We start from the raw sequence: 21,882 nt of genomic DNA on the forward strand, positions 1-21,882 counted from the left end.
CTATTAGCGTGCCCAGTGGGGTCTTCAATATTTTCCCCTTTTGCAGCCAATCGGTCCTCCTGCACCTCACCCCGAACCACGCCTTCATTATCGTGATACATCAAGCAGCTGCTTCTATCTAACCGCAAATGACCCAACTAACGCCGATCCGAGGGTTCACAAACACTCCAGTCACAAAGTCGGTTATACTTATTGGCTTTTTACTAGCATTAGCTCTACTGACGCTACAAGCTAAGCATTATGTTAGACTTGCCATAGATCCACTTATAGTACAGTACTCACAGTACTGGCGGATTGCCACATTTCAGCTTGCGGTGATCAATGAAAGCGATTTCATGCTAAGTACAATTCTATGGTTTCATTTCAAAACCTTAGAGCGTTTCTTTGGTCCCCGCAAATATCTATCCTTAATTGCCATATTCGCTTTCTACAATGCGGTTATCACCTTCCTCGTGTTATCCGTGGGCCAGCTTACATTCAATGCTTTGGTGAGTCTTGTCAACATGTTGATCACTCATTCGAACTACCAGTTTGTCTACAGAGATACGTTTTTCAACTCCGTCGCCCTGGGGCCCTTCGGAATCATTGCATCGCTATACATGTGTTATGGCTCATACATACCCGTTTCTTATCACTTTAAGATTCTTTTCCGGAAGCCGGCCGTATCTCCCGAATCAGAGGCTGACACCGAGGAGCTGACCAGTGTTACAGGCTCAAATAGCTTCTTACCGAAGCAAATCACGTTGAATGACCATTTCCAGATCCACATACTTTTTACTTTACTTATGCTCAATAATGGCATAGGGTCAATCCTCCCTTGCTTGATAGGGCTTATAGTTGGGCGTCTTTACACCAACGACCTCTTGGCTGGTTCCAAGAATTGCTATCTTCCTAATGTCGTGTTCAGGCTTTTCGTCAATCCACGCAAAATAGATGTCACAGTTTTCAGACTGTTTAGACAGAGAGTTCGGGGCTTTCAACCGCTTCCACGGGCACCTCCAGCAGATGTTGAGCCTACCCCAGAAAGAGAAGAAGAACACGAGGAAACGATTGATGATATCAGAAACACGGAGGAACCTGAAAATAGATCCGAGACGCCAGTAAGACCACTAGGCAGGCAGTTCCTCGATACCTTCCGTACATAAATGCATGAGTCTCACATATGATACGTTGTTCAAATTCTATTAACCTATTTCTTCTCCTCTCTTCTCCTCTTCACGTCCCAATTGTAAAGTCGAGAAGTGTTCACCTCCATGGTAGTAATGCTCTCTCTCAAGAACTCAAGGTCCTCCTCAACCGTCTGCAACTGATTCTTGTGACTCTCCAATCTAGAGTTCAAGAGCTCAACAGCCTCATCCAAGGGGTATTCTAACATGACCTCAGCACCAAGCCACAAGTACACCGAATTAAGATTTTTGGCATCAATTGTAGCCTTTGTGTATAGCGTGCTGTCCAATTCGTAGTTTGTTTCGATGGCATTGTCTTCGTCGTCGTCTTCTTCATTCTCCTTCTTTTGTTTGAGAAGGTCAATCACTTGTAGGTTCTTTTCAGTATCTGGGATTTTTATGTTAAGGTCTGCAAGCTGCTGCTTCTTGGAGAGCTCCATATATTTGTATTGCTGTAATCTATCAGAGAAAGCGCTGAAGATCGTCTCATAGTTTGAAGGATCAGTCACAACAGCTTCTACCTTCTCAATAAAAGGTGCTTTGGGGATACCACGTGGGTTTGTCTCCTTGGGTCTGATGTTAGAATGGCCTTAATTTTAATCCAGTTTATACATACTTTAGAAAGTCGGTCATAGTTAATGTGAAATCAACGAGGTGCACTGAGGAAGAACTTCACGCATAGAGCTCCATACGTGCACTACTTAACGAGAAGCACATACTAATCCACCAAAAGGAACGAATTAGTGAAGAACTTAGAAAATAAATATTATTACTAAATCATACTCAGTCTCTGTCTTCGTTATTTATATTATCCCTTTATTAAATTACAACATACAAATTACAACCGTTAGACACCCACACGCAAGATATTCTGTCTCTGGTGACGGAAACGGATCACCTCGTGTCTCTCCATGATATGTAGAGCCTTGTCCAAAGCTTCGGGTGTAGCTCTTCCAGCATCAACAATCTCTCTACGAAGAGTTCTGTAAGCCGTGGACCAGCCAATTGGCAATCTTCTCCTCAATTCGTGCTCAACAATCTTGATCTCCTCGGCAAACTTGCCCGAAGCCATCAAGTTACCGCTTTGAATACCCTGATCCACAGCGTTCATTGTGGATGCAGTGAACAAGCGGATTGCCTCATCAACATGGTCCAGTGTGGCGACTGGCAGCAAGGTAAGCTTAGCTAACGACTCAGTGATACGGATGATGGCCTCCAATTGACGAACTGTAATTGGAATGGAGGATCTTTCATTCATATCGGCTTCATTAACTTGCAAACGACGTCTGATGGCCACGAAATGCGACAGCAATTTCTCCAGCGCTTCAGGACTAAGTCTTGGAGCACACTTTGTCTTCACGTATTGAATGTAACGTTTCATTGTGTCAATTGGAATCTCGCCCTCTTGGTTGTCATTGTTGTTGCTGTTACCAGTGTGAACATTCATAACGTGCTGAGCAATCAGCTTGTCTCTGGCCTCGTTATGGTCATCCTTCACGATAAAGATCATATCAAAACGAGAAAGAATTGTAGTTTGGAAATCAATGTTCTCGCCAGGACTTTTCAAGTCATCGTAACGACCAAAAATAGGGTTTGCAGCGGCTAAAACGGACGTTCTCGAATTGAGAACCGTGGTGATACCAGCCTTGGCGATGGAAATTGTTTGCTGCTCCATGGCTTCGTGAATAGCGACTCTATCTTCATCTCTCATCTTGTCAAACTCATCGATACAAACAACACCACCATCTGCTAGAACCATGGCACCACCTTCCAAGTAGAAGTCTCTGGTCTGACTGTCTCTTTGCACCGAAGCCGTCAAACCAGCAGCAGAAGAACCTTTACCAGAAGTGTAGACGGCAATAGGAGAAATTTTCTCCACAAACTTCAATAACTGAGACTTTGCAGTACCAGGATCACCTAGAAGCAAGACATTGATGTCACCACGCAATCTCATACCATCAGGCAAGATCTTCTTCGAACCACCCATCAACAAACAAGTAATGGCCTTCTTAATATCATTGTTTCCATAAATCGAGGGAGCAATGGAACGAGAGAATACCTCGTACAAGTTTGGTAAACGAGAGATACGAAGAAACTCCTCTTCTTCCTCCTCGGTAAAGGAAAGACCCTGAGCGGCAGTATCGACGTCAGTTTGAATTCCCAATACTTTCAAGTAAGGATTTCTGATGGCAACTGTGTTGGAGGAGCCAGAAGATCTTTGCTTGGATTGGTAAATGGAGTAAGTCCCGACCAAGGTAACACGCGTACCCGGCACAACTTGGTTGGTTAAGTAACGATCAACTTGGACCAAAATATGACGGGGCATCTCACCGACGGGAACGGCGTCGGGAGTTTCCTGCAACTTCAAGACTTGTTGGTCAATGAAAGTGGATTTGTCATGCACAACGACGTATGGGTCAGGAGGACACTTTTGCTGTGACATGGACTCGTCGTGGTTGTGAGTAGCCAAACATTTGGAGGGAAGGTTCAATGGGCCAAAGCCAGAACCAACCTTGATCTTCAATGTATGCTTACAGTTACGGCACACTAATTGAACGTTGGTGGCTCTGGAAGAGAGCACGGAGGCCGAGATGATGATGCCGCTTACTCTCACAATCTTGGAGATGTGGTCGGAGTCCAAGTTTCTGATGGAGATGGTGGACGAGTTCGAGTACAAGATCAACTGACAGTGTGGGAAATCACGGGGAACCTCGTCGTTGGAGAGGAAAGCGATTCTCTTGGCGATGTCAGTGATGGCGTTTTCGAAAAGTGGCACCATTTCACCGGGCTCATCCGAAAGCTTTTTGTTGAGCTCCTCATTGAACCCGATCAAGTGTTCTGAGTTCACCTTGAGGTAAAAGTTGTTGATGAGCAAGTTCTCTCTCAATTGGTCTCTGTAGATGAAGGAGTTGTTGAGGCGAAACTCCATAATGAAAGACCGGAAAGCTTTCGTGATTTCGTTAAACGAGTTATCCTCGGGCTGCTCGCCCGGTAAGACCTGAGCCGAGTAAATTTCTGCCCTCAGGTACGACATTGGGGAAGAACGGTGGTAACGATTGAAAGAAAAATAGTAGGTGCACGGTGAAGATGGCGCGCCGAAACGGGAATATTAATGAGACGCGTAAATCACTAGCCGCAGGCAGGACACCACAAGTCCTCAAACGGTGTGAATAGAGCTGGGTAAAACCTGTTTACTAAAAGATCGGTATAAATAAGAAAGGTTTCTCTCGAGACTGAGAAAGAAGGTCTTGCTCTTTTTTTCTTTTAAAATGCCTCTCATGGATGTGGTAGTGCGTATTTCCAAGGCGTCTCATATAAGTGCGATAGATGCTTTAGTGGGAAATGAAGACGTACCGTCAGTAAAATTAGGCTGAAGTCTACAAATTTCAAACGGAAAATCGAGACTTTCTACGATATCACATGGTTCAATTCATACAACAACTAATCTTAAATCTAAGATCTCGTTTAGTGCCCCAAAGCCATTCTCAGAGGTCTAGAGTGCCATATTCGAAGAGAATATAAAGAATCTGTGAATTTCAGACTTCAGGCTGTGAAATTTTTCTTTGCCGGCTTTAGTAACCCTAATCAAACAAGCTAAGCAAACTTTTACGTCAATTCACATCCATGTGGTAATCCCAGATTCTTACTTGACTCAATTACTACAAACACTCTCCTCCCCAAAGCTTTTTACTTCTCTTCAAAGCTATATAATAACTTCTGGCCCCTCATATTTGGTGTACTGTTTATGTATAATCGGCCAGCAATGAGCCGCATTTACCTGGAACCCAGTAGTCCATTCATATCCCACAATTGCGACGACCAATGATCAGAGACTTTAATGCTTGGCAATCCAAATCAAACTACCAATAAACGGAGCATAATATGAAGGTTGTTTCAAAATCAACCCCTTTGCGCTGCCGTATAGGCCTCATGTCTCACCTAGTTTCATATATGACTCCTGGCGGATCAGAGGGCTTTTCGCAGCCACCATATATAGACCCGCATCCTGCCAATGTTTAATATCCAGCTTTCCACAGTCAGAAAATGAAGCTTTCCAGTGCCGTTGGGATTGCGGTAGCTGGGACTGCTAGTGCTGTCGTTTTTGTTTTTCTCCTTGTTGCCGTTGTTCTTGTCAAGTGCTGTGTGGTCCGTCTCAGATCAGATCAGTCTGAAATCGCCTTTAGAGATCTCGAATTGGCACTCAATGGAAAGGAAAAGTCACTGAAAGAAAATCTAGAGACACAGGATGATTTTTCTCAGCACGAAACTCCCCTCGAGCAAGAGCCCGATTTGGGGCTGACTGTTCTAGATTTCGACCCCATCGAGTTGGAGAGTTTCGATAGACAGACTGATGGGCTAGGAGATGACGAACAAAGATATGAGAGGATGAATCTCACGGGCAGAAGGGTTGATCGACTTTCAGCGATTAAGCTCGTCAATTACTGTGGCTGCAGCATTTCGACTCTGAACCAAATTGACAAGAACGCAAGAAGCGTCTATGCCCATTACTTTTCATTGTACGACCGCTCGCTTGTGGTTCAGAATATGGCTCAGGAGGTGCTCAATGGGCCAAAATCTGTAACGGAAATCAAAGACCAGCACTCTTCTGGCGTCATCAAGGTGGGAAGTATGGTGATAGTAAAGAATCCTTTCACCGGGACGAAACGTAACCTCGAGTTTGAGTCCTTGGAACCGGGGCAGATTTTGAAAGTGGTGAAATTCTTTGTCAAGAATCAAGTCATGGATAATGTCGACGACAGGTCAAGCGTGTATCATTCTTGCCATAGATCCTCCTACCAACGAACCTCGGATTTATCATACCGAGCTGCTTTGGATAGACAAATCAGCACAGAAAGAGATCTCAAGGAAGCTGGTCTCATCTCACCCTGTCCTACAATTGAGCCTGGAGTTTTGGAATTGGAGGACCCTAACTATCCGCATATCTGGTGCTCTGGTGCCCTCTTCAGAACATACTTGCATCATGACAAAGCCACTGGCAATGTTCAACTCAAATACAGATCTGACGAGGCCTCAAAGTATCAGATGGTGAGAGATTTTCCGATCTCATGCGTGACTTTGGAGAGCAATTTCCTCGATCCTGAATCTGTCGAATCCGACGAATTACTATACCATGATAGCTTAGAGTTTCATGAACCTGACGAGCTATACATATCCAGTGAGGAAACGGTAGCAGATCATTGTGAACATACGAAGGGGGTGCACCAGGTTGAGTCTATTACTAAACAGAATGAATGATTCAGCTCTTCTCTGGCGCATATTTTTGCCATCTTTCAAGTGTTTGCACTGCTTCGTCCAAGTTCTCATATAACTGTGCATTTTCAATTCTCAATCTTTCGATCTCGTCCTCCTCATTCTTTTTGGACAGGCGACCACCTGTGACTGCTAGCTCGACTAAAGCGGAAACGTAGTGGTTGTTCTTGTATACATTTGACAACAAAGGACTTGATACATGGTCGAATGGATCAACTTCAGTATTCGTAGCCTCAAGGATACGAGCCAAGTCAATCTCGTCCGACGGATTGACGAGATGCTCATTCGGTAGATTCTTGTAGTTCAGTGTTGATAATTGGAGGTTGAGCTTGTCAAAGTAGGTGTTAAGCTCCTCGACGAAATGAGCATACTTGGAGTTTTCTTTTATCAAGTTTTCGCTCAACTCTGAGAGTTGGTTCGTCATTTCGTCATACTCAGATTTGAGAGCGTTCGCCTGGTTTTGATCTGGTTCACTATTCGGTAGCACGTCATTGTCAATCGTGTGTATGTTGTTGTGAAGAACGCTTGGATTGATGTCCGGTAGGGCTCTGGTCGATGATGGTGCAGCTCTACCATACTGTAAGCGGTAGGATAGATCCCTCAGATCCAAGACCTTATCTTTAAGTTGAGAAATCTCGATATTTCTCTTCCTCACCTCAATGTCATATTTTGTTTGAATCTCGCCAGTCCAGCTTTTGAGACGAGCCAACTCAGTACTCTGTTTCTTTATCGTCCTCATCAACTCAGTGTTACGTTTCTCTGCTAGCGTCTGATCCACCAGTACCAACCGGTCAAGTTTTTGCTCTTGCTTCTTATTAACAGATTCTAGGTGTTCCACCTTCTTCTCAAGCTCCTCAATTGTCTTATTCTTCACACTCACACTGTGGTACAATGCTTTCTGCTGGTCATTGTGTCGGTCAATTGCTCTGAGAAGCGAGTAAATAATGTTGATGATGTTTTTGTCATTGTCAAAAATGGTGTCCGTGACCTCAAGATTACGGAGGGCTTTGCGATCAGGTTGGTCTCTGATGAGATCATTCCAATCTATACTAGGGAATCTGAGTGTCTCTTTGATATAGCCTTTCGAGCGAAGTGTTGTATTGAGAAGCTCTGAGGCACTCTCAATCGGCTCGATGTTTCGTGCTTCGGACATAAATATGAAAAGGAATGGTTGTTGTAATACTGGTGATGTTATTGTTTTGATGCTCACTTCCCCATAGCTTTTTTCGATGCGATTTGCAACCATACCTAATGATTGTTTCACAATCATGCAGAATGATAGCTAACTATCGTTCGGTTGAAGCGTCACTTAAAGGGGGCCTTCTTCAATTCTACAATGGTTTTCTTCTTTTGTTTATTGATGCCGAGACAAAAACTCGCTCCGCCTGGCATCGCCTGAGCAAGCTAGTGAGTGAACTCTATTCATGAAACTAGTTTTATTCGTAAGAACATATGGCCACAACGCCGCCGAAGCCGCCTTGCTATGCTTAGTGGTGTTCTTCCTCCTCTGGGAACACGAACCAGTCCTCCTCACCAGCTGGAACAGAACCAGCAGCAGGAGCAGACTCGGTCTCAACCTCAGAAGACTCGTAAGCGTTCACGGCGTCAGCAGAAACCTCGTCAGAAGGAATCGATGGCTTGCTTGGCAACTGGAAGTGCTTGATACCCTCAGAGTCAGCGTTCACTGGAGTGGGCTTGAACTGCTTGATCTGCTGAATGTACAACTCGCTCACAGCATTGTGAGTTCTTGGGGTAACAGACAACAATCTTCTGGAAGACACAGCACGCTAAATGTTAGTACATGTTTTGACACTTGAAGAGGTGTTGAGGTCCGGGTCATCGAAAAACTATGGTGAAGAACCGAAGTGACCAGCCAAATGCGGAGCTTTCAGAATGGGAATTGAGTGGAAATTGTTCTGTGGACACGGATTTGCTTTCTCTAGTCTTTGTAACGGGGATGGATTGGCCATGGTGTCGGAAAATTCTATGTTCTGAATATTGGAAAATGTCAACGAATTGTCCGGAATAAGCGGTCGGAAATAAAGTCTCCTGCAATTTTGGATGGTCAATTTGAATTAACATACGATCGATTGCTTGAACATGGTGATATATGCTAGTTGTATACGAGTTCTAAGTGCGTTTGGCTTGAAAGTACTACTCAATCTTCACCGAGTCTCGGGTACGTGTGCGCACCGAAAGGCCTCAAAAGATGTGCCGTGAATTTTATTGGTCGAGTATGGCAAAGTCGGAGCACGTGACCAAGTACTGGAAAGAGTCGATAAAAGGTATTCAAACTACTTTGATTTTAAAATGAAAAACCCTTGATAATAAAAACCAAATCAAGCTATAAAAGATTGTAATTTGCAAGTCATTTGCTCTTCTGTGGGAGAGGAAGTCGTCCTAAAGTAGGTTGGATAGTGTGTAAGCAGTAGCACAATTAATTCTAAAAAAAAGCCCAGACATTTACAAACTTCAAGTCGTTATTGGTTCGATGTAGATTGCAAAAAAAGTGTTCATTCATTAAGTTGGGTGTATCGTTTTCCATTTTGCAACCATCGTGCCTGCACTTGAGTCCTATTCAAACAACCCCAGTAACTACATCACCATCATTAATACACCCACATAATGCCAAAATACTATTGTGACTATTGTAAGATTTATCTTACGCATGATACTATGAGTGTCAGAAAGTCACATCTACAAGGAAAGACACACATCAAGAAATACTGTGCATATTATGAAGAGAAGGCCAAGCAGCTAGGCATCTGGGATCTCAGTGAAAACCAATACGATATCGATCTAGATTATATATACAGCAGGATGCCTTCGCGAGCAAACTTCATCAAGAACAAACTTCGAAAAGAAGAGCTGGAAAGGACTGGCAAACCTATAGAGGAAGATGAACCTTTATGTCTTCCGCCTCCGCCAGTGCCAGCAGGAGAGACATTACCACCATCAGTTCTTCGATACGCTGAAGAAGATCAAAAGGCTATTGCGGTGCACATGGCACGGGAAGCACCCAGTTTATAGAATCTGTCTATTTCATAAATCTTACACACACGGCACTAGGCCATTACTTTTGTAACAATACTGGACCGACGTTTATTAAGGCTGCGGCTATACTTACAAGTCGGCGTCATCCTCATCAGGCAATGGCAAGGCAGTGGCCTGCTCCATCTCCTGCTGGTATTTCTGCATCAAGTCGGCGTCAACCTGGACCTCAGGAGGAGCCAAGGCTGGGGAGGCGACAAACTCCAATTGAGGGTTACCAACCAACTTTCTGGCCAACCAAAGGAAAGGCTTCTCGAAGTTGTAGTTGGACTTGGCGGAGATGTCGTAGTACTGCAAGTTCTTCTTTCTGTGGAAGGTGATGGTTCTGGCCTTCACCTTACGCTCCTTGACATCGACCTTGTTACCACACAAGACGATTGGGATGTTCTCACAGACTCTGACCAAGTCTCTGTGCCAGTTTGGAACGTTCTTGTAGGTGATTCTAGAGGTAACGTCGAACATGATGATACCACACTGGCCGTTGATGTAGTAACCGTCTCTCAAGCCACCAAACTTCTCCTGGCCCGCAGTGTCCCACACGTCGAACTTCAACTCACCGTAGTTGGTGTGGAAGCCCAATGGGTGCACCTCGACACCCAAGGTAGCAATGTACTTTTTCTCAAACTCACCGGTCAAGTGTCTCTTGACGAAGGTGGTCTTACCAGTACCACCGTCACCGACGAGCACCAACTTGAAAGTGGGGACCTCTTGAGTAGCCATTTTATCTGGATGATGTGATTCTGACGAGCGCGAGGATGGATTGATCCGTTTCGTGAAGAGAATCAAGTGGGAAGAAGAGAAAAGAGAAAGAAAACAAGGGAACAGGGTCGAAAAAACCTGTGTGCGATGACCTGCAGGCTGCGCTCTCTTCCACCTTAAAGAGGAGTCGATTGGATGGTGGTGATGACGATGCGGGCAGCCTCGAGGGTTGACAGACAAAAAGATACAAATGTAGAAGTTAATGGAAGAGCAAGCTAGGTGGATATTTCTGCTCCGCTAGACAGACACGGCCGAGGGGACAGGAATGGCATTGTCCGTCACGTGGCATAAGTCACGTGACCTGATCTGACGGATCTTGTTGCTGTTTCTGACCCACCCAGCACTGATCTCGTAGTCTAGGGCCAGTGGGTCATGGGGTGCGTTGGTAGGTCAGTTTAGAGTGGGTCCGCAAGGCTCGGTATGAATATCAAGATCATTGCCTGATCTGGCAGGGTGGGCAGAGTGCGGCTCTAGGCACCTTTCCACGCACGTTTTTCGCAACTATCGTTCGTTTGCAATCCGGCAACAGAGGCCTTGGCCTGGGAGTTAAGAATTGGTCATATAGGCAGCCGTGCGTGGATTGCTGGAATTACCTATTCCACAGAAATATGCCCGGCACGTCGCACGCTCCAGTCGTGCCTAACGGGTCGAGAATCACGAATCTTAAATAACCAGTGGCTTCACCTCGTCCGACCATTGCCATTGTTGCAAAGCGAGCTGTCTGGCGTGGAATGCTGAGAACTCCTTGAACCACGCGGATAGCCCCTCCGGCAGGGGGGTGCTTTTTGGAAAATGTAGAAATCCCACGCCGTCGAGCCAAATATTCAAACGAAAAGTCTCGGAGGAAATTGGTTGATTTTATTGATGGCCGCTTGTGGCTGCCAAACACGGCACCCTGCGGGTTTGCCCCTATCTCCCGTTTGGATGTTCCCGCAGGACGGTTTGCGGCCCTAGGCTGTGGCTTACTTTTTCGCAGCCAACCCACCAGGCACCATGGCCAGCCAGGAAGGCGATCTAAATAATGGATTTGGAAAAAAATTTATGGAAAATGACGGGAGCCGGGGTTCATTGTCCGGCAACTGAACAAGTGCTTGTTGTTTGCTCACCTGGGCCAACACGGCGCTTGGTCCGCTTCTCGACCCACCAGGGCCTCTCCACATACCCTCTTTAAACCTCCCAAGAACCGTCCACAAGGACTGTTCGTCACCTCCACAAAAGCTCCTCCAGTCCCTCAAAACCACAAAATCAAACACCTAACTCCTCCTAATTCCCTCCTCGTCCGCTGAATTATCCGTTTGCAGGCGCCAGACCACGCGACGGAAGATCCTAGCACCCCTGGCCCGCCTGAGCCCAGCCGTACTGGACCACCGTTGGCAACCGCCCAGCCATCGCATGAGGCCCCACCGCCTAAAGATTCCCACCTCCAGTTCACTCACCTAGTAGCTGCCACCACCGCCAATTCTGCCAATTCTGCTAAAACAGCCGCTTCTCCACCACCAGCTTCTTCGCCAGCCGTACCTCTTTTGCACCTTCTTGCCCCTCCACCTCGTTCTCTGCCTCCTCCCTAAAGCCGTCCTCAGCCTGGTGCTTCAGCAAGCATACACGGTGCCTCGAGCTGCGCGCCGAGTTGGGCCTAAGACACCCTTTCTGCCCAGCGCCTGTTCTCCCGTGCGGGCCCGGTGCTGCATCTTCCGCTGCACTGGTGCCAGAGCCGCCGCTTTTTCCCAGTCGGTGCTGGGTTTTTCCTTGCTCGACGCGGCTCATACCCATCAACATTCACCGTTCTTTTCGAATTCTGAGGAAACTTCGTATTTTGATCAACTTTGTTGTCTGCTAGGGATTTTCCGTTTTTTTTTTTTTTTATTATTCCAACTCGCCTCGTGTTTCCCGCTCGTCCTCCCTGGTCCTGGCTCGCTGTTCTCCACATTGGCCCGTTCTCACCACTTTTTCTGAGATCGCCAACCTCGAAAAAACATATCTCCCTACAACTACTAAAAAAAGCAACCCGTCCCCTTGCAACGCCCACAACCACCGCAAACGAACACTTATCCTTGCAAAGGCACCCAGACTGCCGCTGTTAACCCCCGCCGTCGCTAAACGCCCTTTTTTTTTTTATTAATTTCCAAAACAAAAGCACACTCGCTATGTACTCGGGCTACCTTTACTCAGACCCAAACCTACAAAGCTCCCCGTTCCAGGGCTACGTCCTGCTGCCGGTCGCCCATCTACAACACGGCCTTCCTTATCCGCCTGACAGCCCTTACTACCTGCTGATGCTTCCAGCGAATTTGCTTCAGACACCCCCTTATATCGGTCGCCTGTCCTACTTCCCGTCCCAGCCTCAGCTGCCTCAGGGCCAGCACGCCTTCCACCAGCGCAATATGCAACTGCTGCTGCTGCCTATCGTGCCGTATTTGACCCACCCACACGCTAAGCTGGGCTTGGACCACCTCAATCTTTCTCGCACGGTGATCCTCAAAAACCTTAGCGCCGACCTCTCGCTCAACGAGCTATTGTCCGAGATTGACCACGGTCCTATCGAGTACTGTAAGATGTTTGTGTCGACGCCTCCTGCTCACATCAAAGACGTGGAGGAGGTCAAGACTTGCTACATCTCCTTCGTCAACACCAAGGTCTCTGTGGCTTTCTTCCACAAGTACACGAAAAGCACCCAAAACTTGCGCTCCCTCAAGGAACGTCTCAAGGGCTCCAAGCACATGAAGCTTCTGCTCAACGAGCCTTGCTCTTCCATGTCCCTCAACGCGCAGCCCCCGGTGGGTCTGAACAATCTTTCAAAGCAGGATTTCATCAAGCTCAAGACACTCAACTACATTTTGGAGTACAACGCTACACGATGCATTACCATTAAGTTCGAAACTGCATCGCCTGATCTTTTTGTCCCTACCAAAGAGAAGTTCCGCGCCCAGTGCGCTAAGTTTGGCGTTATTGAAGATTTCAAGTCGTCCACAAGCGAACCAAACCTTACTGTCAAGCTTCTTGTCCACTTTACGTCTATTGATGCTGCCATCAAGGTCTACGAATATTACTCCAAGCAGGTACGCCGTGACCATGCTCGCGAACTTGATCTTGGTGGTTCCGAAAAGATGGCTACAAAGTGCTTACTCGTCAAATTCCACCGTGACCGTTGCGACCGCACAGAACTACAACCATCACCTCACTCGCTGACATCGCATTTCCCCAGGCCCCCAACAAACGGCTCGCAAGCGTCTTTGTCGTCCTCTCCTAAGGTCGGTAAGCGTCCCCTCAATAGCATGATCCAAAACATCCCCGAGCATGAAGAGTCGCCCGCAGAGGGATTCACTGATATTGATAACCCAGCTGTGGTGAGTCCTCTATCAAGCCCTCAGCACTCATCGGATAACATGGTCCCTGTCTTGACAACTGAGACTGAGCTCAGCAAGGATGAACCCAACTTGGGCTCTGTTGTTGAGGGAGTTATCGTCGGTAAAGATGATAGTGCCTCATTAGAAAGTGTCAGCGCGGTGGATAGTCATACCCCATCTCCAGCAGGAGTACCTCTACTGCCTAGTCACCTCAACGGGAAACATCACTACCCATACGCTCCTGACATTTCTGATACGCTGATGCAACTGGCTCACCCCATGTATCCCCCACACATGCCGCCAAACTCTCTTCCTGTGAATCACGTTCACTCTTATCAATATAACCCAGATCCATTCAATGTGGGCAACAGAACGATATTCTTGGGTAACTTGCACCCATATACTCAGATTGAAGAGATTGCTAACAACGTTAGGGCAGGTGGTCTCGTGGAAAGCATCAACTTCATCAAAGCTAAGCGAATGTGTTTCATAACGTTTGTTGATCCCGCTGTCGCTCTCAAATTCTACCTTAATCACCAAGTGTTACACCAATTGATCATCCATGGCAACGATGTCAAAGTTAGTTGGGGCAAGAATCATTCTGGTCCCGTAAGCAGAGATATTTCTTTGGCTGTTACAGCGGGCGCTTCTCGTAACGTCTACATTGGTGTGAAGGGCGCAAAGAGCGGATCTGATGAGCTGCTTCAACTTCCTGATGAGCAGACATTGCGCCAAGATTTCTCGAAGTTTGGTGACTTGGAGCAAATTAACTTCTACCACAACAAGGACTGTGGTTTCATCAACTTCACAAATATAACGAATGCGATTCGTCTCGTCGAGTTGATGGAAACGCATAATGTAACCAAGATCAAGGCAATCGTTGGGGACAATGGGGAATTCTACGGAAAGTACAAGAATTTCAAGATCAGTTTTGGTAAAGACAGATGCGGTAATCCACCAAAATTCAGCTTCAAGAAAAAGAATTCTAGCTTCGAGTACTTCAACCCAAGTGAATTCGATCTTTCAAGAGCAGATAATGGACAAGAGAAGGAATCACGCGATGAAAGTCCATTGAAACCGAAGGAGAAACCATCGGTTGAAGAAGACTCATTGATCACTGAGGAGGCAGCAATGGTTTTTGGTATTAGCACATCTCCTCCAAGAAAGTCTGCAACCTCTGTGGATTCTGACGACGAACCAGAGGGTCTCGCCAAAGACGCTGTGGCATCCCTGCCAGAACCTGCAGCGAGCAATGGCGTAAATGGAGGCTTTAAGTCTGAGACAAAGCCCAATGGCGCCAACGAAAAAGACAATAATGGTGTGGCGGATGCAAATGAAGAAGACGATGACGAAGATGACGATGACATATCGATCATCATTGGATCGGATGTGACGACATCTTCCAACAAAAACATCACACCTCCCAAGCAAAGGCGCTTTAGCAAATCGGGCTATCGCGACCACAGTGATGCTTACTCGCAACAGCATTGGTATGCATCTAAAAACTCCTCGACCTTGTCCCTCAATTCCAACCACAGAAATTACCTGGGTTACCACCCTCCAGCATTCAGCCCTATGCCTCAACCAATGTACATGGGCCCATATCATCCACCATCCATTCCAGGCTCCTCGAGGTCGAACAGCTTTTATGGTGGCTCCATGAATGGCTCGATGCCGCAGCTTGTTCATCACAATTCGTACTCTGGAAGTACGATGCCTCCGGCTAATCGCAGCCATTCCTCATTTTCGGGCTCCCAAGTTATGGCTCAGTACTTGGCGAAGTCGCAACATGACAATTTTATTTACGCAACAAGCATCTTAGCTAATGATGTTACACCTGAAGAAATGAGAGAGTATCTGTCGAAGCGGGCACAAAAAAAGGGTGCTCGCAAAAATGAAACTGAGAACAAAAACGTTGACAATTAGGTTCAATTGCAAAAATTAAATACAATAAATATTGATGTGAGCGAGGTCGACACTGTTCACACTTTGCGATGATACGTACTGTCCGTAGGCTGTGAGTTGGTGTGGTCCTGAGCCTTATAAGGCGGCGCCACCCATCAAGTCGTCTCATAAACGAAGGATGCGTATGTTCCGAGGATTGCTCCTGCAAATCCTATAACAATACCAACCCGAATAAAGATCTTTTGCGCACCTGACAACTCTTCGGCAAAGAATTTTAGGTAAAACATCAAAGGTAAACTGATGCAGATTGTGCAGCAGATTGCACTTCCCAAAAACGCCACGACTTTTCCAAATGATGTGAATACTAAAGACAGTATGAAGAGTAATCCCAAGAATAGTATTCTAGCCACCAACTTTTTTATAGTGATAGGGTGGTACCTCTTACCGTCCTTGTATGTTAAAACGCTTGAATCATTCATGCGGAAATGCTTCTCGTAGACAGAAATGATGGGGCGAACCACAAGTGATAATTTTGAGATTGGGAGTAATCCCAAGAACACGCAAAGCAAAGGGTTGATGAAGGACGGTAGGCTTGTGTTACCCATCAAGCTCTTGGTTAAGGAATCTTTAACCTTATTGCCGAACATAAGGTAGCCCACGACAGCGACCAAGAAGTCCATGTTCAAACAAGACAAAAATGTAATGTTGCAGCAGCTATTGTACTTCTTTGGATGTCTCATGTCTTTGTAAAGTTCGGGAAAAACTGGATGTCCACCCCACGGAGCCATGAATATACCAATACTTAGCAAGACCTCCAACAATGAACTTGGCCAGAGGCTAGTGGATGACGGATCCAAAAGGGAGCCCTCCTCCCCTTTTTTTACAATAAGACCACTGATGATAGCAAGGACAAGAATACTCATTGTGCTCATTATACCAGTCAAACTGACCATAGATAACACTGTGAGCGGCATGAAGCTCATGAAGAGAGTTATCAAGACAATTATTACCTTGAAAACACGTGCATCAACATCAGGTAAAAGAAGATGAAATGAATCGGCAAATAACAATATTAATGAGAGGGCAGCACCAGTCAAATCCAAAGTGAAGGTTATAGTTGCAAAGAGCTGCATGCGACTCCCTCCGTATAGGTAAGCAATGTCACCGTAAGTCAGAAGTTGAGGATTCCGGTTCAAGACGGCACCGAGAACCTTGGCCGTTACATTTGTAGTGGCTGCGCAAGCAACGAGGATTATCAGGCCGAGAACCCATCCCGAAAGTCTGAAACCAAATGAAAGCGAGAAAACCGCAATCCCCATAAGTGTGTTGACAGAATTAAAAACAGTTTGAGGTCCAGTGGAGTTTCCAGCTGGCAATGAAAAGATGCTTCCTGAAGTGCTGCTCCTCACGCTCGAATCTCTGTGATTCAAGGGAGTGGTCTCATCCCCTCGAGGAAAATCAAACGTATCAATATGGTCATATCCCTGGCTCGTCCTGTTTGACCGACGGCCGCCCACGCCTATGGCTGACTCCAATTGATCAGATTGGGGTGCTGGAGACAGGCAGGGGGATAAATCTTCTTGGAGGTCAGTTTCCTCAAACAAGGACAGACCAGCATAGGACTGGGCACGCGTGTAGGAAGATGCAAAGTTATTGATCGAGTTAGCACCACCATGATCTAGAAACGAACGCCTTCGTGGTTTTTGAATGGGAGCTGGCGATGACATTTCGGCTCTTATCGCAACAATAGATGCAGCAATAGCAGTTGCTGTATCCTGTGAGCCTCAAGTAGACAATGCCGAGAGATAACGGCTTTGTGACAGAGTCTGGTATTTCCTCCAGTGAACTTTGATGATCTTACGGTCGAAATGACTGTTCAGGTTAATGACTAGTGAGACTCGGGGAAAAATGGGTACATCAATAGCATGTCGCGCACATCAGGACCCTTGTTAATGCAAATGCACCGAAGAATGAGATGATTACGGTCGAATCTCCCTCTCAAGCTTTGAAAGGATAATTTGTGTTTGTGACTGAATCTCGATCAACCCCATCCACACCTCTCTTGCGACGGGTATATTCGGCTGCTGCAAGTACTCTGATCAGCGCACAAGCTGGGTCTATCCTTGCTCGAGAGAAAACTTTATGGTAAATACTTGAGGGAAGGAAAATTTTTCGTGGATACCCCGACCAATGAAATAGTCTGAAATTTTTGACGCTCGACCTCCTCTTTTACATTTATTCTCTCCTTCGCCGTGTACATTGCGTGGTGCTCCCCGACTTATTCACGTAGAGACCATGTACTTATCGGAAGCGCCTCTTTCATTGTTTGTTACATGAATCCTCTTTTTTCACTGTATATGTACCGAAGGTCACATCTTCAATTGCAAATCTCAATAGGAAGCAATGCCACACTCATTTTATTATTCGATAAACGCACAGTGATATTTTGCAAAGTTGTAGTACTGCCTTTCAAAGACTTCCAAGTTCAGGAATCTAGAAGGCGAGGCATAGACTTTTATATTGCTTCTTTAATTGAACAATTCTTGTGCCTCGTCCATTGTGACTGCCTTCTTTCTCAGATTCTGAATAATGATTCTTTCAAGCTGTTTTTTCCATAGTGTTTTAAAATCTGGAGTTTTATTCTTCTAAATAAAAATTTATAAAATCAAATCAGTTTTGTAGATGTGAATACTCCCATGCTATTTTCTTTTTGACTGCTTTCCCTTTTGACAGTCTTCAGGAGATAGATTTTCAATATTAATTACTTCATGACCCACGGGTGAAGATATGCTTCTTGCTACTTCATTGTCTTTGTTTTTTTTTTTAAAATATTATCTGAACGGCAAGTTGCCGCCGCCGAAGGCTGCTGCTTGGTTCCGAATATGCGCCATGATATGTACCTACCCCAGGCTTAACGCTTTCATTGGACGAAAAGAAACCTCAGATGCTCAGTGAAGGCCTAGCCCTATTTTAAAGCAAACTTCTTTCATAATCTGTTTTATATCGCTCACGATTTTATAGTTTCCGGAGATGGTGATCTTGGAATTATCCACATGATACTAGCATGATCTTGTCACTCCACTTCATTGATTAAGATTAGCAGTAAAGGTCAGTGTGCCTTGGCTCTTTCTTTGCATGGATCACTCTTCATTGTGGGCCTCTGCCATTCTACCAGGCCTCCTTCACATCTCTATAGATGCACCTCCCGCATGCGTTGTCGCTCGATCACAGCCCCACCCATTGATCTCGTTAGTGGTGTGTCGATCTTTGATACCGTGCCTAGAATCATTGTTTACTGGAATTCTTCTTTCTAATGGTCTGGGACCAACGGCTTCATGTCCCATGACACATGACTTTTTTAAAGCGATGCCTCTTTTGTGCATCCGAAGTATTCCGTTAGGGGCCTATAAAATATCGTCGTGGCCAGGTTTCCTTTCTTTTTTCTTTTTCTTTTTTCCTGTTGTATCAGTTTATTCCATCGTCATTAGGAGCATTATAAAGACGGCCCTCGCTAGCAAGAACTTAAGCAAGTCTGCAATTTTTGAGATTAACCATTTTGCTTCTTAGGACCACTGAGACCTTGAAAAAATCTTTCAAAAAAATTATGGTCTTCGAAAGCTTGTTTCAAAAGCTGATGAGTCAGTTTTCAGATATAAGACATTTCCATATGGAAAACTCTTTTGTACCACCAACAGGTAATGGGGAACTTGGTTCACCGTTTCAGCCTGAGGCATACGATTTCGGCAGTGCAATACCCGAGCCATATACTGAGGGCTATTTTTCCAATAGTGTTTGCAACCTGGTGAAGCAAGAAAGTCCTTGGAGCTCTGATGAGAAATCATCCGCAATGAGTACACCGTTTGCCAAAAGACCCACGCAAGAACAATTACCTGAAACACCAATATCAAACTACGACCATCAGTCTCAAAATTACGTTAACAGTGCTTCCTCGCTCAGGTCAGCTAGTTCTCTAACTAAGGTGAGCTCAAACAGCTCTCGTGTGAGCAGGAAAATCATCAAACCTTTAGTGGCTACTGTTTTCTGGGAGGAAGAGAAATCCGTGTGCTACCAAGTGAAAGCAAACGGGATTGTTGTCTCTCGAAAAGGAAGTGATGATTTCGTAAACGGAACAAAATTACTCAATGTCACTGGAATGTCTCGCGGTCGTCGCGATGGAATTCTTAAAGTGGAGAAGGGCAGAAGAGTTATTCGAAACGGCTCTATGAATTTGAAAGGGGTTTGGATTCCTTATGATCGGGCTTTGGAGATCGCCAGAAATGAAGGAATCAAGGACCTTTTGTATCCATTGTTTGTGGAGGACATTTATAGCTTCTACAAGGAGAAGGGCCAGAAACTCCGCGAGGAGCTGGATGATGATGATCTGTGTTGTGATCAATAGGAAAATTCAAAAATTAAGACAACAAAAAGAAACGGTCGGAATTTTATCAACTTCAATTTATACCCTTGACTGATATGATTTTGATTCTCAAACACTGACAAGTTCAACTTTCTTTTTCAAAATTCATGCGAAAGACGCACAATCCTTCGCAATTTGAATTACTCGAATAAATACAAACCTTTCTTTTTTTACATTTTGTTTTTGCTCAGGTAATTAAATGTGATTAGTCCTTTCTATATAAAACAAGTGGATGCTTTGAATGCAATCTTAGGGGTGCCTGTGATGAGAAGAGTACCAGAGCAGGTCATTATGAGAGTTCGCAGGAGAGGCAATCTGAAAAAACTTATTAAAAGATCTTCCTCATATGATGTAATCAATGCTTTGAATTGAAAAGATCTTCTTCGTCTGACTTTTCCCCAGGTCACGATGATTCTTCCCCAAATTTTCGTTCGAACTCAGTGGTCTCGGAGTTGACACCCGCCTCCTTAATATCTTCGTCTTCTTCATCTCTGTTTCTCTTGATAGTGGCCAATCTAAGAACATTGTTCTTACCAAAAACATTGACAGGATGGAAAGGAATGAAGATAAGTCCAGCAATGGCAACCATTGTGGCATCAAGCGTCATGAGGAATACTTCGTGTTTAATGAGGTAGCCCTTAAATCCCTGCTTTAATTCCACAACTCTATAAATGCATCTGATGTAGATCGTGATGACTGCGGTAGTCATGGCTAGGGGAAGATAAGGCACCAAAGGCCTGGCACGGATATTCTTATACTTTGGATTATAGAAAGGCTCCAAATAGGTCATTCTATATTCTCGAGCCGATCTTGTGTTGAAAAGAAACTTGAAGGTGTTTGTGAGATTCCATTTTTTCATGGGATGATCACCCTCTATGTGGGAGGCATCTTTGTAATACAAGCGGTGTAGAAATTCAAACCAAAAGATAAGGAAGATTGACATGGCAACGACCTGAAACAATATACCTCCAAACATTGTCCATGTGCCGGGAGAAGGATCTCTTTGTTCTTTGGTGGCCATTGAAGCTGCACCACCCCCTCCACCTTGCACAACAAGAGACAAAAAGTCCGTGGTGATAAAGAAGTATGAGTACCACATTGGCTTCAAAACTGAGTATGATCTTCCGTATAGGATGACTGCTTGTGCAAATAGAAAGTACACCCCTGCCATGATGAAGGCAGGAGAAAGTGTGAGTGAGACAAACTGTAGCAAGTAGTAGTCTAGGTTGGCAGTGTCGGAAAATGCAAGAATTCTGCCCAAAAACCCTAATACTTGCAAAGCGAATCCACAGAAGAAGGTAATGTTGTACCAATGGTACCGGGACCAAATCAACATAACGGTGGTGTATCCGAAGACCAAGCAAAATATGACAAAGAAGAAGATGTTGCCGCCTCTATTGAGCTCATAGTGGTAATTGTTTCTTTCGTCCTTCAACACCTTCAAATTCCATGTGGCGTGAAAAAGCGCCTCTGTAGCTTGAGCCAAAACCAGCTCCTCTGTAGCCGTTGCCAAGACCTGCTGGGCACTGATGGCCGATAAAGAAGCTTGTGCACCTCTGGCTGCCTCAGATAAGGATATGACATCAAGATGGTAGGTCTGTGTGACCAAGCTCGATACAGCATTTGCAAGCAGGCGAGTCAAATCAGGAATATTTTCAGTAGCAATAGAATTTAGAGTGGTGGTCGAGCTGGGGTACCCGCTGGAAGGGGTCCACTGTAGCCTCGAGCTGATACTCTCGAAATTCATCAGCTATAGGGGTAGTATCAAAGTGATTGTAGTGGGGCAATTTACTGCAAGAAACGTTACGTGCTTATGCAAGCGCTAAAGATTTGGGACTACATGGAATACGGGGGCGGGAACGGTGGAATCGGAAATTACCGCCTCACCGCCATATGTTCAATATTTTTTGAGGGTTAGCGGGGTGATTCTTTTTTTCACGCTCCATGGAGTCCCGCACAGAGGGTAGGC

At 45.4% G+C, this 21,882-nt stretch overlaps 11 protein-coding genes across 11 annotated transcripts; 5 read left to right on the plus strand and 6 right to left on the minus strand.

The window, feature by feature from the left end:
- Nucleotides 1-128: 128 nt before the first annotated feature.
- C7M61_001701 (uncharacterized protein) lies at nucleotides 129-1,145 on the plus strand (the record flags this gene model as incomplete). Its single annotated transcript, XM_024857100.1, has 1 exon — nucleotides 129-1,145. One exon carries the CDS (start codon nucleotides 129-131, stop codon nucleotides 1,143-1,145), a length of 1,017 nt encoding a protein of 338 aa, XP_024714980.1.
- A 44-nt stretch (nucleotides 1,146-1,189) lies between these two features.
- Nucleotides 1,190-4,200, minus strand: CDC46 (MCM DNA helicase complex subunit; the record flags this gene model as incomplete). Its single annotated transcript, XM_024857101.1, has 2 exons — nucleotides 1,190-1,755; nucleotides 2,022-4,200. 2 exons carry the CDS (start codon nucleotides 4,198-4,200, stop codon nucleotides 1,190-1,192), a joined length of 2,745 nt encoding a protein of 914 aa, XP_024714981.1.
- A 1,010-nt stretch (nucleotides 4,201-5,210) lies between these two features.
- C7M61_001703 (uncharacterized protein) lies at nucleotides 5,211-6,357 on the plus strand (the record flags this gene model as incomplete). Its single annotated transcript, XM_024857102.1, has 2 exons — nucleotides 5,211-6,310; nucleotides 6,348-6,357. The coding sequence occupies 2 exons, from the start codon at nucleotides 5,211-5,213 to the stop codon at nucleotides 6,355-6,357; spliced, it is 1,110 nt and encodes a 369-aa protein (XP_024714982.1).
- A 66-nt stretch (nucleotides 6,358-6,423) lies between these two features.
- On the minus strand, nucleotides 6,424-7,590 carry C7M61_001704 (uncharacterized protein; the record flags this gene model as incomplete). Its single annotated transcript, XM_024857103.1, has 1 exon — nucleotides 6,424-7,590. One exon carries the CDS (start codon nucleotides 7,588-7,590, stop codon nucleotides 6,424-6,426), a length of 1,167 nt encoding a protein of 388 aa, XP_024714983.1.
- A 334-nt stretch (nucleotides 7,591-7,924) lies between these two features.
- Nucleotides 7,925-8,539, minus strand: ATP14 (F1F0 ATP synthase subunit h; the record flags this gene model as incomplete). The annotated part of the gene is made up of 2 exons (XM_024857104.1): nucleotides 7,925-8,224; nucleotides 8,522-8,539. 2 exons carry the CDS (start codon nucleotides 8,537-8,539, stop codon nucleotides 7,925-7,927), a joined length of 318 nt encoding a protein of 105 aa, XP_024714984.1.
- A 523-nt stretch (nucleotides 8,540-9,062) lies between these two features.
- Nucleotides 9,063-9,467, plus strand: C7M61_001706 (uncharacterized protein; the record flags this gene model as incomplete). The annotated part of the gene is made up of 1 exon (XM_024857105.1): nucleotides 9,063-9,467. The coding sequence occupies one exon, from the start codon at nucleotides 9,063-9,065 to the stop codon at nucleotides 9,465-9,467; it is 405 nt and encodes a 134-aa protein (XP_024714985.1).
- A 93-nt stretch (nucleotides 9,468-9,560) lies between these two features.
- On the minus strand, nucleotides 9,561-10,208 carry GSP1 (Ran GTPase; the record flags this gene model as incomplete). Its single annotated transcript, XM_024857106.1, has 1 exon — nucleotides 9,561-10,208. One exon carries the CDS (start codon nucleotides 10,206-10,208, stop codon nucleotides 9,561-9,563), a length of 648 nt encoding a protein of 215 aa, XP_024714986.1.
- Nucleotides 10,209-12,391: 2,183 nt separating this feature from the next.
- Nucleotides 12,392-15,517, plus strand: C7M61_001708 (uncharacterized protein; the record flags this gene model as incomplete). The annotated part of the gene is made up of 1 exon (XM_024857107.1): nucleotides 12,392-15,517. One exon carries the CDS (start codon nucleotides 12,392-12,394, stop codon nucleotides 15,515-15,517), a length of 3,126 nt encoding a protein of 1,041 aa, XP_024714987.1.
- A 134-nt stretch (nucleotides 15,518-15,651) lies between these two features.
- Nucleotides 15,652-17,223, minus strand: AVT1 (Avt1p; the record flags this gene model as incomplete). Its single annotated transcript, XM_024857108.1, has 1 exon — nucleotides 15,652-17,223. One exon carries the CDS (start codon nucleotides 17,221-17,223, stop codon nucleotides 15,652-15,654), a length of 1,572 nt encoding a protein of 523 aa, XP_024714988.1.
- Nucleotides 17,224-19,343: 2,120 nt separating this feature from the next.
- On the plus strand, nucleotides 19,344-19,895 carry EFH1 (KilA-N domain-containing transcriptional regulator EFH1; the record flags this gene model as incomplete). Its single annotated transcript, XM_024857109.1, has 1 exon — nucleotides 19,344-19,895. One exon carries the CDS (start codon nucleotides 19,344-19,346, stop codon nucleotides 19,893-19,895), a length of 552 nt encoding a protein of 183 aa, XP_024714989.1.
- A 421-nt stretch (nucleotides 19,896-20,316) lies between these two features.
- C7M61_001711 (RTA1 domain-containing protein) lies at nucleotides 20,317-21,660 on the minus strand (the record flags this gene model as incomplete). Its single annotated transcript, XM_024857110.1, has 1 exon — nucleotides 20,317-21,660. The coding sequence occupies one exon, from the start codon at nucleotides 21,658-21,660 to the stop codon at nucleotides 20,317-20,319; it is 1,344 nt and encodes a 447-aa protein (XP_024714990.1).
- Nucleotides 21,661-21,882: the final 222 nt, after the last annotated feature.

This window comes from Candidozyma pseudohaemuli (genome assembly GCF_003013735.1).
Source record: "Candidozyma pseudohaemuli strain B12108 chromosome Unknown scaffold00002, whole genome shotgun sequence".
In the NCBI taxonomy this organism is placed as follows: Eukaryota; Fungi; Ascomycota; class Pichiomycetes; order Serinales; family Metschnikowiaceae; genus Candidozyma; species Candidozyma pseudohaemuli.